The following is a 17,579-nucleotide window of genomic DNA, read 5'->3' on the forward strand; positions in this document are numbered from 1 at the left end:
TGGGGTGCTCAGTCTGGGGTGCTCATCTGTGTGCTTTCCACCCAGAACCGGCTGATGGGGAAGTCAGAGAGCCCAGTGGAGATGGTGGAGAGATCAGACCGATCTGGGAAGAAGCCTGAGGGCTTCCTGGTGTGGGGGCTGATGCTGATGCTGCTGCTTCTGCTGGGAGCCCTAGTGGCCCTGGGTGTCCTCTTCGGCCGAGGTGAGTAAGGATACCCTGCCCCCTTACCTTCCCCCTACCCCACCCCCGCCCAGGGCTTTACATGCCCCTGAGAGGAGCCAGCCTTGTAGAGCAGGGCAGAGGTCTCTGCCAGGGCCCCCTGCCCGCTCCCAGGACCATGCTGCTGATTCCAGAGGAGCCACGGAAGGGACACTGACCTGCACGGACCCAGCGACCCCATCCAGAAAGCTCTGTCCTGGCTTGCTGGCGCAGCAGCCGCTGCAGGCTCTGCCTCCGCCCCCTCTGCCTCAGCAGGACTCTAGGATGCTGCAGACCGCAGACAGGTCCCCCGCCCCAGCAGACCAGCCCCCTTCTAGTCAGCAGCACAACCTGGCAGAGTGGCCGCTGGAGTGCCCAGGTGGCCCAGCAGCAGGAGCCCAACCCCTGAGCTAAGGGGTCCCTCCAGCTGTCTCATCTGGTGCCAGTCAGGATGTCCTGGTGGCTTCTGATAAAGGCTCTTGCTTATTGCAAGTTTGAAGGAAGGGCTAGCCTAAGGACCCATGAAGGCGGAGGTGTGGCTAGGATTGCCCTTTGGGTAGACCTCAGGTGTCTCAGGAACTGCTTTACGCACACTGACCTCTTCCTAAAGGACTACATGTAGGACAAGGCTGTCCCCCTTTGGATAGGGCACCTAGACACCCAGCATCCCTGCACCCCCAACCCCTTCATCCCTTTTGAGCCAGGGACAGGGGGATAAATATACAGGAGGAAGGAAGGCCCACATACTCCACTTCTGCCATGTCCCTAAGTGATGCGCTCACCTTGGTCTGGCTGTAACACCAGGGCACCAGAGCCTGATGTTCCCTCAGGGGACTCCTGATGAGGGACAGCTGGTAAACACAAGTGGGTTCTACCCCACCCAGGGCTGCCTTCAAGGCTCCATATAGAGTGTGGCTTCTGCCCAGTCGCCAATGTGGTCTCTGTCCCCTTGCAAGGGTTGACAGGTGCAGCCAACTTCAAGGGCAGGAGTGACAGGGCCAATGTGCCCAGTGGAGCCCAGGGCTCCAGGGACCTTTGTTTGAGGTTTACTAGTCTCAAAACACCTGATTTTGAGGCCTCCAGTGTACAGGCCTAATGGCCACAGCCCTGAGATAGAGGGGGGTCTCCTCTTCTGTTGCCCTGTCTGTCTTCTCCTTGCCTGGTTCTCCCTTCACCCTTCAAGCAGTATGACTTCTGGGACAGCCAGGGTCTCTTTGACTATGCCAGGACCCCACAATCTCTGCTTCCTCCTCCTCCAGGGCTCCCAGGCTGCTGGAATGTCCCCACAGCTAACCTAGGCTTCAGCCCAGGACTTCAGTCAGGACTAGGCAGATGAAAAGTTTTGGATTATCCATTTTAAAGTACTTCCTTGTTTCTGTTTGGAGGATTATTATTATTATTTCTGATTTATGAGCTACTATTTATTCTTTAATTTCTATATACATATGATCTTATGTTACCTTTTTAAATTTTACTGACTTCTAGGTCAGTTGCACAATTGTCAGAAACTCAGTTGGAGGTGATCTGGTGAGATTTCTGGTGCTTGCCTAAGGTTAGCCTTCTTAGGAATGTTTCTGTTGCTGTGATAAAATACCCTGACAAAAGCAACATAAGAGAGAAAATGTTTGGGGAAGTCAAGGCAGCGTGAGCTTGAAGCTGTCAGAAGAGAGCAATGAATGCTATGTTCAACTCATTGTCTCCATTCTATACAATCCTGGGATGCCTGCCTAGGGAATGGTCCCACCCACAGTGGGCAGCTCTTCACACCTCAAGCATGCACAAGAGGCCCTTGTCCCGGGTTATTCTGGATTCTATCAAGTTGATAATGCTGATAGGCCAAGCTTTGGTCAGTTGTTTTACAAGAAAATTGTAAAATAGGCCAGATGCACTCGAGGGCTATGCCCATCCCTGCCTGCTGAGTGACAGTGTCCTTGGGTGCCTGTGAGTTCAGTGAAGGGCCTATAATATTTTCTTCCTTCATTCTCTTGATCTTCCAGATAGTTATTAAAAGGAGTATGTGTGAAATTCTTGCACTAGAGATTTGTCCAATTCCTGAAGTGGTATCAAGGATTAATTTATCTTACCAATTTAAGACTAGTACATGAACATAAATTTAGCCAAAAGGACTGGAGTTGGCTCAGCAGTTAAGAGCATTGGCTACTCTTCCAAAAGACTCAGGCTTAATTCCCAACACTCACGTGGCAGCTCACAACTGTCTTAACTCAGATTCTAGGGGATCTGACACCCTCTTCAGGCCTCCACAGGCACCAGAAGAACATATGATACACAGATATACACAAATACAAAACACCCATGCACCTAAAATAAAATAAAATCTCAAAAAAAGAGGACTGTACGATATTTTCCTCAATCACTCGCCATCAAATAGTCATAAACTATAAACTTAGTCTCATTAATTATGCAATTATGCACTAATAATGACTTATTTATTTTTATTTTATGTGCATGAGTGCTTTGTCCTTGCAGTTTTATATTTAGATATACATACAGAATAAGCCCACTACATGACATTAAACAGTGATCTTTTGTTAGCGATGCTCTTGACCCTGGATTCTGTTCTTTTTTTTTTTTTTTTTTTTTTTAAATCTTTTACATGGGGCTGGAGAGGTGGCTCAGTGATTAAGAGCACTGACTGTTCTTCCAGAAGACAGGAGTACAATTCCTAGCACCCACATAGCAGTTAATAACCATCTGCAACTCTAGTTCCAGGAGATCTGATACTCTCTTCTGGCTTCCACAGGCATCAAGCACACACGTAGTATACAGGCATACATGCAAGCAAATACACACACATACACATAAAAATAAAATAGTAAAAACAAAACAATCTTTTTTACAATTTTCCATCACATTTTATTTATATAGTTGGAGTGGGGGCATGTCATGAAACGCACATGAAGGTCAGAGGACAATTTGTAGGGGTCAGTTTTCCCTTCCACTACGTGGGTCAAGAGGATTGAACGTGAGTACTTCCACTCTCTTCTCGGGAAGCTTTCTGTGTGCCGCTCAGCTGTTTCCCCTGCAGCCATGATGACTGGGTTTTGAGTTTGTCTTTACTTCGTTTGCTAGGTTAAAATTATGAATAAAGCTTTTTATTCCTGAAAGTCCATTTTATTTTGTATGCATGTGGTGGGGTATGTGTGGCATGGTGTGGAGGTCAGAGACTACCTTTTGGAGTTGATTCTTTCATTCCATATTTACATGGGTTCCAAGAATCAAACTCAGGTCTCCAAGCTCTCTCAACAAGTGTCTTTGTTCTTGAGCCATCTGGTTGGCCCTGAAAGTCAAATATTTTCATAAATAGCTCAGTATTGTGCCCTCACTCATATTCATCCAGAATTCTCTTCACAAGCAACCATATTCATTGTTCAGGTTGGCTAACCATGGCCCCTGCCTGTTTTTGTAAATAAAGTTTTATTGATATGCTGCCTTGCCCTCTTGTTCATGCCTATACTCCTTTCCTGGCTGAGCAGCAAAGCTGAGGGGGTGGGCCAGAGCCTGCCAACCTGGACCTGGGCTGTGTCCTTGGCATCTGCAGCACATCTTTGGGCTCTTCTACCTATTACTCAGGACATCGGTTCCCAGCTCTACAGCCTGGGTGGACATTCTAGCTCCTGTCCCAGCTGTGTGACCTCAGACAACTTCCATGATGTCTCTGTGCCTCAATTTCGTGACCTGCAAAACAGAAAGTATAGGAGTGGGTTCATTAGAGTCCATAAGAGGGTTTGAAGACTCATACAACAGGAATGCTTAGAAAAACACCCATTACACTGCTCACCAAATTTCATAACAAGATGTCAGTCTTGCCTCTGACCCCATAAATCTTGTCATTCCATCCTGTGTGAAGGTGGATTAGCTTGTGAGACAGCAAGCCCCCACCCTCAATATAGATGTCTCCGTAGCTTTTAAGTCCACACTCATCGTTTATATATTTTATGATGTATTTTAAAATGCTTATTGTTTGTTTTTAATGATGTATACATGGAAGGATATGTGGATATGTGAGTGCAAGTACCCTCAGAGGCCAAAAGAGGGCGTCAGCTCTGGGAGCTGGAGTTGCAAGTGGCTGTGAACAGTCATGTGGATGCTGGGAACTGGACTCAGGTCCTCAGCAAGAGCAGTGAGTGTTTTTAACCACTGAGCCATCTCTCCAGCCCCTAGTCTATTTTTTAAACTGCTGAACTATGAAGAATAATGAGTTACATTTTCTTTCCTTGCTACTGTATGACATCATTCATGACTCTCTTGACAGTTCCTTTTTTCTGTCTAGTAATTGCTATGCAAGGCCTGTCTTTACCACTTCAAAAAAACATCTGTGCCTTTTGTGTGCTTGGTGTGGGGTGCAGAGGGAGAAAAGGGAGAGACAGGATCTCATGTAGCCCAGGCTGGCCACCAACGTACTATATAGTCAAGGATGATCCTGAACTTCTGATCTTTCTGTCCCTACCTCACAAGCGCTGGAATTACAGGGATACACCTCCACACCTGTATTCAGCCAGTGCCTTTAAGATAGTTTGCTGGTTATCCAGAGGATGTAACGGGCAACTTGAACATCAGGCTAGTCCTGTAGTGCTTCGGATTTGAAACGCCTGGCATAGGATCCTGTGTTTGAACACTTGGTCCCCACCTGGTGGCACTGTTGGGAAGGTTATGGAACCTGGCTCCACTTCCTGCTCTCTTTCTCTGCTTCCTGCCTGGCAGCCAGCCTCACACTCCCACTGCCATGCAACCCTCTGTGAGTTAAAATGAACCCTTTCTCTCCAGCGTTGCATTTTGTCAGGCTACTCTGTCACAGCAACAGGAAAAATAGTGGATAAGGTCACCCTAGATGTAAGCCCATTCAAGATACATCTGTAACTTCTAAAATCATTTCCCTGGCACCTCTTATCTTTTCTTCAAAATCAATTTTTAAAAATAAACAGCTTTAACTTTACACAAGTAAGCCACATCCTCAGCCCTCAAGCTGAAGTCAGAGACAAGCCTCTCACAGTTTTTGTTAGCTTTCCAGGGCTGTGGCAAAGTACTCAAGATAAATGACTTAAAGGATAAAGGGTTCATATTTGGATATAGCTTCAGAGGCTTCAGGCCATAATAACTTGGTTCCATTCCTTGAAGGCCCCACTCCCGGTATGATTAATAAAACCCCACCCCTAATATGATTGATAAAGCCGCCACCCTCGGGTGTGATTGATAAAGACCCCACCCCTGGTGTTTCTGGCAGAAGGAGACACACACACTCTGTGGTAGGCCACTCTGCTTTTGCTGCCTAGTCCTGGGCTGAGGGTGGACGCTCCCTGTGGGACCTGCTGGACTTAGCTGCAAACAGGCCCAGGAGTCTGGGCTCAGGGAGTAACACTGTCACAGTGCCACTGCCTCTGCTTCTGGTTGGCTGAAGGTGGCTTTGCTGAACCCCCTGTTCTGTGGTGGTAGCAGACCCCAGCCTGAGGTGGGTCTGAGCTCAGGGGCCCGCAGGCTCTCCTGTTGCTCTTGCAGAGCCAGGCTGCTCACCTGGCCTGGAGGGTGAAGGCATACCTTTCCCCAGCAGTGTACAGCTCTTGCTTCCTTCAGAACGCGTCCAGGCGAGCAGAAGTTTCTTTGCTGAGCCTTTAGTCTTTCTTGGCTCTCCCTGCCATCACTGGAAACTCCTCTCTCTCTCAGGGAGGCTCCCCTCTCAAGCAGGCTCTCTAGGAATGTCTGAGATCTTCCCTCATCAACCTCGAAGGCAATTGGCTAAGATTTCTGGAGAGGACTTGGGCATGCATGGATGCTCTGGAAGCGAAATGGGAGCACTCCCATACGGGGTGGCCAACTGATCTAGAAGTGGTTGACTTCTTCCTACCCCTTGTTTGACACTTCTCTCCCAGATCCTATCAAGGGTGAAGCCATCTGTGTATCCCATCTCTCCCCAAAACTGGCCAAACTCTCTCAAATGTCATTTTCTTCATCTTGTGGCTGAGTCTTAGATCAGATCCAAAAAAAATATAGTGGTTTTTAATAGGTTGTCTGGCTTTTGTTGTGGTTTCTAAGAAGGAAATAACACTCTGTTGTGAGTTTTGATGTCAAAAATAGAACTTCTCTCATTCCAGGTACATATTTTACTTAATAAAAGGCTCAGGAGCGGCTGGAGAGATGCCTCAGAGGTTAAGAGCACTGGCTGCTCTTCCAGAGAACCAGGCTTCAATTCCCAGCACCCAGTTCCAGGAGATCTAACACCCTCACCCAGACATACATGCAGACAAAGCACCAACACACATAAAATAAAAACCAATCAAATAAAAAATAAAAGGCTAAGGAAATCAGCATCTCCATTGTTTTCTCCAAGCAATGCAGTCATTTAGAATGGCTTAGAGAGAGAGAGAGAGAGAGAGAGAGAGAGAGAGAGAGAGAGAGAGAGAGAGAGAGAGGAGAGGAGAGAGAGGAGAGAGAGAGGGAGAGGAGACATTGAGTGTGTCAGATGCATGCCACACAGTATGAGAACAACTTGCAGAGCTGGTTCTTTGCACCGTAGGTCCTCAGGTTTGCACACTTTGACCCCGCTGAACTCTCTCACTGTCCCATAGGCTTTTGCTTCTAGCATTTACAACTGATTCTTTTTCAAACTGATTTTTGACTGTTCCTTGTCTGTTTTAAATTATTTCATCTAAGTATTTCAAAAGTATATTATTTTCTGTGTCACTTAGAGACCTATAAAACACCCCAACACCACGTGCCCAAAACAATTACCTAACGTCTGACCTTGGCTGAGGCCAGGTTGATCCACCTCTGTGTTAGGGGAACCTCATCCAGGTACAGCGACCTAACTAGTCATGTTCCTCTCATGGAGAGCAGAAATTCAAAGGACACACGAAAGCACACAGGTCACTTGGGGCATTAGCTTAGAACTGGAGCATGCCATACCCACCTCATTTTGTCAGCCAAAGCAGGCCACGTGGGTACCCCTCTGCCCCATATCTGAACTCCTCCAGGCTCTGCTCGACGTTCTTCCTAAATGTATGGACAACTTCTTTTCATAAACACAAATTCACATCCACATGGGCTTTGTCTCTGGCCTCCTGTGTGATGTAAGTGGAGGAAGTTTCCCTCTGAGAACATGTGTTGTTTCCATCCAGCCTCTTGAGATGCTTCCATTTGGGACAGCTTCATGTTGACTCTCGGATGAGTTTCCTGACCACACCACACTCACACCTCACATCTGCCTCATAACCCACCTCCTCAGCAGATTACTCAACCTCAAAGGAACATGTTTTCTCCATCATTGTATCTCTCTGTGTCTCTGTCTCTCTCTGTGTCTCTGTCTCTGTCTCTGTGTCTCTGTGTCTGTCTCTCTCTCTCTCTGTCTGTCTCTCTCTCTCTCTCTCTCTCTCTCTCTCTCTCGTGTGTGTGTATGTCTGATGAGTGCATGCACTGTGCATTCAGATGTGGAGGTGAGAGGTGACTTCTATCATGCTCTACTTTATCTTTTAAAAATTTATTATGTATTTATTTTTAGCACTTTGCACGTACATATGTTTGTGTAGGAGCATGTGCACACACATGCAGTTTCCCTCTAAGGTGAGAAGAGGGAGTGAGATACCCCAGAACCGGAAACTGAATTCTGGTCCTCTGCAAGAGTAGTTCATGCTTTTAACCACTGAGCCATCTCTCCAGGTTCTCTACCTTATTTTTTGAGACAGGGTCTCTCACTGAACCTGGAGGTCACTGATTAACTAGCCTGGCTGGGTAGAAGGCCCTGGCAATCCTGGAATGGCAGTGGTACTCACCATGCCCAGCTCCTCATACAAGCACTGAAGATCTAAATTCAGTTACACTTGTTCAGCAAGCACTTTACCAACTGGTTGGTCTTCCCAGACCCTCTATAGTTTTTTTTTTCCTAAGAGAGAGACTGAGAAGGAGAAGGAAAACATAAATGATTTAAATTAAGGTCTTAGGGGCTGGAGAGATGACTTAGTGGTTAAGAGCACTGGCTGTTCTTCTGGAGGACCCAGGTTCAATTCCCAGCACCCACATAGAAGCTCACAGCCATCTGTAACTCCAGACCCAGGAGATTCAACACCCTCTTCTGGTCCTCATGGGCACCAAGAATGCTTGTAGTGTACAGACATACATACAAAGACACCCATATACATAAAATAAACTTTATTAAGGTCTTAGTCAAGTCAAGGAATTTTTAAGTTTCTGAAAACAAAATTTTAGGAAAACAAACTTTCAGAGGGATTGTAAAGACTATTATGTATTTGTGTGGCATGCATGTGTGCATATATATATATATATATATATATATATATATATATATGCTTGCATATGTGTAGGCACACATATATGTACAGGTCGGGGGGCAGGGGTGGACATTAGGTGTTTTCTTCAGTCATTCTAAACCTCATGTGTTGAGGCAGAGTCTCTCACTGAACCCAGAGCATACAGGTTCAGTTAATCTGCTAGCCAGCTTGCCTCAGAGACCCCATGTTTCCACCTAGAAAGCACTGGGAGTGTAAGTAGGTGGGCCATCATACATACTGGTCTTTACTTGGGTGCTGGGGATCCAAACTCCAGGTCCCATACTTGCATGGCAAATGCTTGCCCACCTTGCCATCTCCCAACCCTCAAGGCTATTTTTTGGTCTTGGCACACCATAGAAGTTGCCTAAAAAAACATCAGGGGACGTCAAGGGAATGTGATTGTCTCTGGAGTCCCCTCCATTCTAGCCAGTTATTTATTACCTGTGGCTCTAGTTCAGAGACTCTTGTGTTGTTTCCATCTCTCTCTGAGTTCAGATCTCACCACATAGCCCAGGCTAGCCCTGAGCTTGCAGTCTTTCCATTTCTGCTTCCCAAACACTTGGGACGACCATGCTCGACTCACCCTCTAGGCTTTGGTAACTCTTCCCTCTATTGTTCCCTCTATTCATTTCATCCCCATCCCTTCGTGTTTTGTTTAGGTTTGCATAGTCCTGCTGACTGGCATGTGCTGACATTAATACTTCCTTTGTGGGGTTCAATGACTGCCACACCTGTGACAGGGTTTCCTTACTTTTTTTGAGACAGAGTCTCATGTACCCTTAAACTGGCTATGCAGAGAGGCTAGCCTTGAACTCCCGACCCTCCTGTCTCTCTCCTGAGTGGTCCTGAGTATCTCCAACACTCTCAGTGACCTCAATTCTCATGCTGTTTCCATCCTGCTCTTTCCTGTGGCTTCCACTTGCCCAGTGAAGCACATGGCACGTCTGTAATTCTCCACCTCTTCTGAAAGACTCTTCAGCTTAGTGTCTACAGCCATTGCACAGACTGTTAATAGTGGGGTCACCCTAGACTCCACTCCTTTTGATCATTTGGGGTCCCCTCTTCGTTTCCTTATTTGTCTTGGTTAGGGTTTGGAGTTTTGTTTTTAATGTTTTTTTTGTTTTGTTTTGTTTTTTGTTTGTTTGTTTTTGTGGGGGGGGGTGTTGCTGTTTGCTTGTTTGTATATATTTGGTTTATTTGTTTTGAGACAGTGTCTCACACTATGTAGCCCTGGCTGGCCAGAAACTCAGAGATCCACCTGCCTCTGCCTCCCAAGTGCTAGGATTAGAGGTGTGCATCACCATGCCTAGCAACACTTTAGGTTTCATGTAGCCCAGGGAGCTGGCCTGTAGATGTAACCAACCATCTTATTAAAATAAGAAACACAGAACCAATGTAAAAGAAAAAGCCAAGAGGTCAGAGCACAGAGCTAAAATCTTACCTCCTGCAGTGCTCCTAGCTTCCCCGAGAGAGAGCTACTTCTTGTGTGTCTGTCTTTAAATAGTCTTTCTGTTCTGCCTTCTCATTGGTTGTAAACCCAAACACATAACTGCCTCGTCACTACCTGTAAGTACCGCCCTCCAGGTCTTAAAGGCGTATGTCTCCAATGCTGGCTGTATCCCTGAACACACAGAAATCTACCTAGCTCTTCTAACCACCACGCTCTTGCTATAGCTCTAATAGCTCTGACCCCAGGGCAACTTTATTTATTAACATACAATTAAAATCACATTTAAGTACCAATAAAATACCATCATACTGGCCTCAAGCTCACTATATAACTGAGGGTGGCTTTAAGTTCCTGATTCTCCTGCCTCTTCCTCCTAAGTGCCACACTCGGTTTATGTGGTGCTGGGGGACAGGGCTTTGTGTCTATGCTAGGCAAGCACTCTACTAACTCTACTAACTGAGCTACGCCCCGATCCCTGGAGTTCCCTCTTGGTTGTCAACAATATTTACCTGCTTCACTGGGGGCTAGAAGTGGAGGGTTCTTCTCTGTTCCCCTCCCCTGCCAGTGGACATCACCACAAACTCCCTGAAGGCTATGTGAACAAGCACAGGTGGGAACACACACCCTCCGCATCCGACTCTGCACTCCTAATTCCTCGCAGCAGCCCGCATGTGTGCACCCAGCATACTTGCGATCAGCCTTGCAGCCCAGCCTCCCTCCTGTACTCTGGCCAGGTCACTCTTCTGTGGGAAGGGAAGGACTCGTGTCTAGACTCCTGCTCTTTTGTCCTTCTGTGTCCTTATCTTCCTTGTGACGTCCTAAGCTCACCTGTGCTGAGTCTGGAGATGCACCTTCCTCCTGGTCACATACCCTCTCACTGGAGGTGTGACTCTATGAGATCTCACCCTCAGACTCTGCTCTTGAGATGGGCACACCCCCACAGGACAGCCAAAGCTCAAGGATTCCACCCTTTCCCTTGACCCCTCATTTCCATCGCAGGCCTGAGGAGTCAACTTACTTATCCCAGGAGCTCAGATTGACCCTCGAAAGTTTTCCCTCAAGGGCACCTTCGGACTGGGGGTGACAGGGTGGGGCTATTGGAGGACAGAGCCCACCCTGGCATCACAGCCAATGTGTGCACCCAGGTCTGGTTTGTAACATCCTCATGTGCAGAACAAAAGGGCCTAGCCCTAAGGAGCACCCACGGTCGGCGCCTCCAGCACCTTCTGTGCTGACTGTGCCGGAGCCAAGCAGGTACCCCCTTCCCTCCCCCGCACAGGTCTGTGTGTCTGACTGTGGGGAGCCTCGGCACCACAAACCAGGTCTGAAGATGGCCAGGCCTGGTTTGCTTGTTCCCAAACCCCACTCCAGGTCCTGAAGATTTCTATGCTAAGCAGCTTCCCTCTCCACATGCAGTGGGGAAACAGGGACAAGGAGGGTGGCCTTGAACCTTCAGCGGGCAGTGAGAGTAGCTGGGGAGTGAAGGTTATCCACTAGGGAGGTCCCCTGCCTACAAGAACCTATTTCCCTAAGTAGCCTATTTATTCCTGTGGTAGGGCTGCAAGAGCTTTCTGCAAGCGCAGCCCAGGGAGGCAGGCAGAGTCTGGGTAGTTCCAGAAGGACAAGAAGATAGGATGGCAAGACAGGTGGACCCTTCCCCTTCCCCACTGAAGCCTAGCAGGAAGGAGGAGGAGGATGGGAATAAAAGAGAGGATGGCGGACACTAAGTTCCACGGTCCCCCTGCCGCAGCTCCCTGGTAGCCACCCCTCGTTGTGTGGTGAGCACTAGAGCCCACAGCACCGTGTACAGAATGGCAGCACTGACGTAGCCAGACCCCCAAGGCTCCGGGGGCGGTGACTGGAGGAGGCTGAGCACTGTGTTTCTCCCCAGGGAAGCCGCTGCCCCTCTTAACTAGCCGACTACGCTTCTCCCAGGAAGAGAGGACGGTTGTAAAACGAGGTAGCCTTTGCCTTCCCTGCCAGGCAGCCCTAAGGAGGTGGGCTTGGCATCTGGGCCTGCCATGGGTAGGGTAATGTAGATGGCCAGGGAGTCCAGGAGGGGAAGGGAAGGGAAGACATTGACAGGGACACCAGTCTCCGGTGCCTGCTGTATGCAGCTGGGCACAGGCCGGCCTGATACCATCTTTTGGTGTACTGACTACAGGGTAAGGACAGGGTGGGATAGTACAGTACCTTAGAGCTGGTGGGACAGCAAGGTAGGAGGGCATGAGCAGCCTCAGTCCTGAGGGTTCTGGGCCACAATAGGGGTCAATGGAGGCAGAGAATTTTAAGGGGATCCCAGGTCACTGCTGTAAGTAAAATTCACACTTGGGGTTCAGCTGGGGAAGACCAGGGCTGTGCTTCAGACCTATCCTGGAGGTGTCCATGGTGGGTGGGGGAGAATGGAGGCCCACCCCATCTACCCTGCCCCTGGTATTCCCTGCCATGCCCATCCCAGCTTGTGCCTCACCAAGGCCTGTATAGTGTGCACCTGAGCCCCTGGACCACCCGTCCGACTCTCCACACCTCACACTCCTCCTTCTGCTCCTCCAGCTGTCAAAGAGTCATCACAGAAAAATGACGTCTGCATCACCCCAGGCTGTGTGTTGGCAGGTGAGTCCCTCCACTAGGGTGGCCACAGTGCTGTCTGGGGCTGTCTGAAGCCAAGCTGAGCGGCACCATAGGCTGAGGTTGGCTCCCACGTGCAGGCCCCCCACGCAGGTCGGGTTGTAGAGGCCCAAGAGCTCTTATCTATGTTTATAGAAAACAAAGTCAAATTAAAGGATATCTTTTTATTTCACATTTTCTCCCAAGAGTTTGGGAGGCAAAAAAAAAAAAAAAAAAAAAAAAAGAGTTTTATGGGGAGAAGGTAGAACAGGTTTTCTTGTCTGAGTGGGTCCAGCCCCCCCACCCCCCGTGATGCTTTCTTTGAAATTTCCAGCTGCAAGAGCCCCAGACCAGGTAGTCCTGGGCAGAGTCAGCAGAGCCATGGAGCCCATAGCTCAGGCCTCTGTCACCAACATGCCTTGGATCCTAGGACACAGCTGTCCCTTCTGACAAAAAAAAATAAACCTCAAGGCAGTAGACAGGATGGGGGATCTTTTTCTCCCCCGAGGGACAGAGTACCTGAGGAGTGAGAGATCACTGGGAATGCATGGAGCAGAAGGGCTATGACCAGGAGGCCAGGGTCCTGATGCCAGGTGAGAGCACAGGGCCACCAGCTGGGCCCTTCCTGTGAGCAGGAACCATCTTCCACTACCAGGTCCTCAGGAGAGAGAAGACAGGAAGGTTCGAGGTCCGGTTGCTCATCAGTGGCAGCACTAGTCCTTGAAGCAACGTGGGCAATCCTTCCACTGTTTCTAGCCCCCCTGTGACTCAGGGAGAGTGACCAATTTGCCCAAGAGCAAGTTAGTAGCTGCCAGCAAGTTAATAGTGGATATTAAATCTCAGACAAACTGTCCCCAAAGGGGCGACACTGTCTCTCAGACTTAGAGACAATGCCAAGATGTCCACAACTCAGGGTCTCCTCTCCTCCCTCCTCTCTCCACCCCCTCTGGATAAACAGCTGCCAGAATCCTTCAGAACATGGACAAATCGAAGGAGCCCTGTGACAACTTCTACCAGTATGCTTGCGGAGGCTGGCTGCGGCATCATGTGATCCCCGAGACCAACTCCCGATACAGCGTCTTTGACATTCTCCGGGACGAGCTGGAGGTCATCCTCAAAGGTGGAGTGGCCAACCATCTGGGGCACAGAGGTGTCACTGAGCCTTGGGCAGGCTCCTGTTCAGTGTTTAGGTAGCAGGGCCGGTGGAGACATCACTGCCTAGGACTTGGAGTGAACTGGGACTTCGGTGTGTCTTTGTGCAGCCTGAGGATGCTTCTCCAGAGCCAAAAGGGGCCCCAGCAGTCACCTCAACCCTGTTAAGCCTTCTCCTCTGCCCACAGGGGTGCTGGAGGATTCCAATGTCAAAGACCGGCCAGCTGTGGAGAAGGCCAAGATACTGTACCGCTCCTGCATGAACGAAAGTGAGTGAAAACACCTGCCAGGGCCCAGCCAGCTCCAGCACCACAGGGCACACCAAAGTACCATGGGATGGGTGTGAGCATCATGCAGGGCCTATACAAAGTATCTGTGTGCTGTGCCTCACCTGGCCAGACTCATTACCATCTGCCCTGTGCTTTGGGCTTTGTAACTTTAGCCTGTGGTTACATAGTCCAAAGGTACTGCTCCTATCTGCTGAGTTGCAGAGTTGAGGCCAGCTGTCTTCCCTGGGCATCTCCTAGAGGTTTGAGGTTGACTCCTGTGTACCAACCATGGGACTCAATGGGACTGTGGTTTTATGAGGTTATCTCCATCAAAACACCTACTTGGGCATGGCCAGGGCTGTCTTATCTCCACAAATCATGTGGCCAATACCCACAAGGCACAGACAACTTCCTCCAGATTCTCACATTTACTTAATTTCTTGCCTGAAAGGCTAGGTATCCAAGGCAGGATGACAGCAGTATGTGAACAGAACCCTGAGCCCTTGCCTCAGCTTCCAGCCCATTGGCCACAGTAGCAGCCCATCAGCTACACAGAACCCTGCTCCATTGGATGGAGGCAGCCAGGACTTCATTTATGACCTCATTATGATAGTTTCTCTGATTTTGTCCCGACTTCCAAATTAAGTCCACACAGAGGAAGCCAGAAGTGCTACTGTCACACCCACGGGACGCTCCTCTTATCACACACCCACAGCGTCTTGAGGCTAGCAGCCTCCATCGGACTCATCTGGTGCCTCTCTTTCCACTGAACCACCGTCCTTTCCCTGTGGCCTCTCAGCCCTGCCACAGACCATGACTGTGGACGTCAGCCCCTTCTTACTGCCAGCTCTGAAGTACTGCCGCTATCATCCGAGGCTCCCTCTATATCTAGGGTGACTTCTAGGGTGTATCTAGGGTAGCTTCCCCAGAGGGAAGCTGCTCTGGGATTTTCGCCCAAGCCTTTAGACTGCCATTATGTTACAGAAGCAAGTCGCGTGGCCCCTGTGTGACTCCACTCCTGCCCAGACACCTTCTGTCTCAGGGCTTCCCTCCTGACCACCTCTCCTTCCTTAGGCTTGCTCTTCTTCTGCCAGCTACCAAGTCCCCAGCCTCCTTTACCCCAGGGGACTGTGTGCTTCACCCGCGACCCTTGACCTAAAGCTGAGCCTGTGACGATGTGTCGTGGCACCTGAGCCACCGGAGTCTGAGAAGCATGCATTCCTTCTCTTCTCAGGTGTGATAGAGAAGAGAGACTCTAAGCCTCTGCTGAACATCTTAGATGTGGTAGGAGGCTGGCCTGTGGCCATGGACAAGTGGACTGAGATCATGGGTAAGTACAGGCAAGTTTTCAGGCTTAAACCCCACAACTGCCCACAGGCTAGCTACCTGCTCTTAGAAAGCCCCAAGAGGCTCATTCCTCTCAGAGACAAGCTTAGGCTCCACACTAGGTAGTCAGTGGCATCCATGAGGGGCTCACTGAGGCTGGTCCCCTGATACTTGCACTGGGGTATCCCTCCTAGTATTCTAGACACCAGTCTTCCCATCCCTGTTCAGCCCTCCGAATGTGGCCCACCTCTAACTCAGGGGCAGGGATAATGCCTGGAATAAGGCATCTCCCCCCCCCCACACACACACACACGGTGATCTCTCAGTCACTATTTCCCTGTGGACCTTTGAAGAACTGTCCCTAAAAGCCCCCAAAGTCTCACAGGGAATTCACTGCCTGAGCCAGGCAGGGCTTCCTATACTCCCAGAATGCTGTGCTTAGGAGGCAGTTCCCTGTCTGGAGAGGAGCTATCTGGTCTCCAGCATGGATACTGACTCCTCAGGCCCTAAGTGGGAGCTGGAACGGCAGCTGGCCCTGCTGAACTCGCAGTTCAACAGGCGTGTCCTCATCGACCTCTTCATCTGGAATGATGACCAGAACTCCAGCCGGCATGTCATCTATGTATGCAACACCCTCAGTGGGGAGGCGGGGTCAGGGCCAGCAGGGTCCTTGAGCCTAACTCCGGAGATAGATAGGGTGGTGGCTGGGGGGATCTGTGAGCCCAATGTATGTGTTCTCTCTCCACAGCTTAGTCCACAGTGTGAATTGTGCTAAGTGGGGCTCCCATGGGGCCTCATGGCCCCTGCTGTGTTCTGAGAGGCTTGCCCTATGCTTAGCTTGCTCCTTACCCACAGTGAGGTCTTCGGCACCTGGGCTGGAGGCCTCCAGAAGCCCTGACTGGAGGGTCAGAGAAGCACACTCAGATGCCATTTGGGGCAGACTGCGAAGCAAGTCCCTCCTGTGGGGACTTGTGCCCCCCATCCAGCCCCTCTGTCAGGGAAAGGCTTGGGTTCGGAAGCATCTGCCTTCCACAGGAAGCCAGTGTTCTGCCAGGCACAGTCCTGGGGGCAGGGGACTGCTGCCCACCTCAGCCAGGCTGCAGGGATCCCCACCACCCACCAGGAGTCACACTCTCTGTTTCCAGATAGACCAGCCCACCTTGGGCATGCCATCCCGGGAGTACTATTTCCAAGAAGGCAGCAACCACAAGGTAAGGAAGGGTCCTCAAGGCCCAGGTCAGATGCAGCTCCCTTCACATATAATGGCCCCCACTGGGGCTCAGCACTCCTGTTTGTCCACCAGCCTTGCTCCCCACAACCGGCCTCTGTAAGCACTTGTGGGTATGTGGCCAGGCACTGAGCACTGGGGACACAAACATGGACACCCAATTTCCACACTGTGTCAGCCCTGAGGTGAGTGAGCTCATCTGGACAGGCAGTCCATTCGGCTTGGCTCACCTATGCAGAACCAGGCCCAGTGTTTGGGAAGCAAGCAGAGGCCCCGAGACTGCTCTTCAGAGTCTGCTCCTGTATCTGTGGAAAGAATCAACTGTGGAGTGGCCCAGGATGGCCAGGGTAGAAGGAAGTGTTGGGATAGACAGAAAGAAGGCAGGGACAGCAAAGACATCCGATCAGGAACAGGGTAGGAAAAGGCAGGAGGCAGGAATGGCCTTCCAGCAGGGCTGGAAGTACTAGTAGGCACTGAGCTGCCTGGGTTTTGACAGATGGGTGAAGCCAGAAAGAAGGATGGTAGCAGGGTACAGAAAATTAAGACCTGGAGCATCCCAAAACCTCATGTGTGGCCCCCAGTCCAGTCTAGCAGCTGAAAGAGCTAGGCACCAGTGGATAGGGCAGTATTCAGCTTCAGCTAGAGTGAGGAAAGCCCCTCCAAGAATGGGCACCAGGAAGCATGTCCAGCTGGATGGGACAACTAAAAGAGCCAATCTCCCACCTCAGAGCCAAATCATGGCTGGGGCAGTCCAACCTCATCCTGGCACCAGTACCTGAAGAGTTACTGAGCACCTGTGGAGGCCAACTTGGCACTGTGCAGCCCTGAAAAACTGTCCCTACCCATAGAGGCCTGGGCATGGGGCATTCAGCAAAAGGGAGTTGTGACCAGAACTTGGTCCTGAGCTGTATGGTATGACTAGGACATGTGACTCCATACCAAGTTTAGGGAGTAGACCCAGACCACAGAACCCAAAGACCATCATGCAGGCTTGTCCCTAGAGTGGGGTCAAGATGTTAGTGTCAGCTGGGTGTGGTGTGGACAGTCTCCA

At 50.0% G+C, this 17,579-nt stretch overlaps 1 protein-coding gene across 2 annotated transcripts in view; it reads left to right on the forward strand.

Moving 5' to 3' along the window:
• The window catches only part of Mmel1 (membrane metalloendopeptidase like 1), a 28,215-nt gene that overhangs the window by 2,420 nt on the left and 8,216 nt on the right, over window positions 1-17,579 (forward strand). For both annotated transcript variants that reach the window (XM_037203252.1, XM_028891438.2), the window contains exons 2-9: window positions 46-202; window positions 11,838-11,906; window positions 12,500-12,559; window positions 13,512-13,673; window positions 13,894-13,974; window positions 15,209-15,304; window positions 15,804-15,922; window positions 16,446-16,511. In XM_037203252.1, coding sequence (XP_037059147.1) covers window positions 55-202; window positions 11,838-11,906; window positions 12,500-12,559; window positions 13,512-13,673; window positions 13,894-13,974; window positions 15,209-15,304; window positions 15,804-15,922; window positions 16,446-16,511 — 801 coding nt within the window. In that variant the 5' untranslated portion in view covers window positions 46-54. The remainder of the gene's footprint in view (window positions 1-45; window positions 203-11,837; window positions 11,907-12,499; window positions 12,560-13,511; window positions 13,674-13,893; window positions 13,975-15,208; window positions 15,305-15,803; window positions 15,923-16,445; window positions 16,512-17,579) is intronic.

This window comes from Peromyscus leucopus, chromosome 2 (assembly GCF_004664715.2).
Source record: "Peromyscus leucopus breed LL Stock chromosome 2, UCI_PerLeu_2.1, whole genome shotgun sequence".
NCBI lineage: Eukaryota > Metazoa > Chordata > Mammalia > Rodentia > Cricetidae > Peromyscus > Peromyscus leucopus.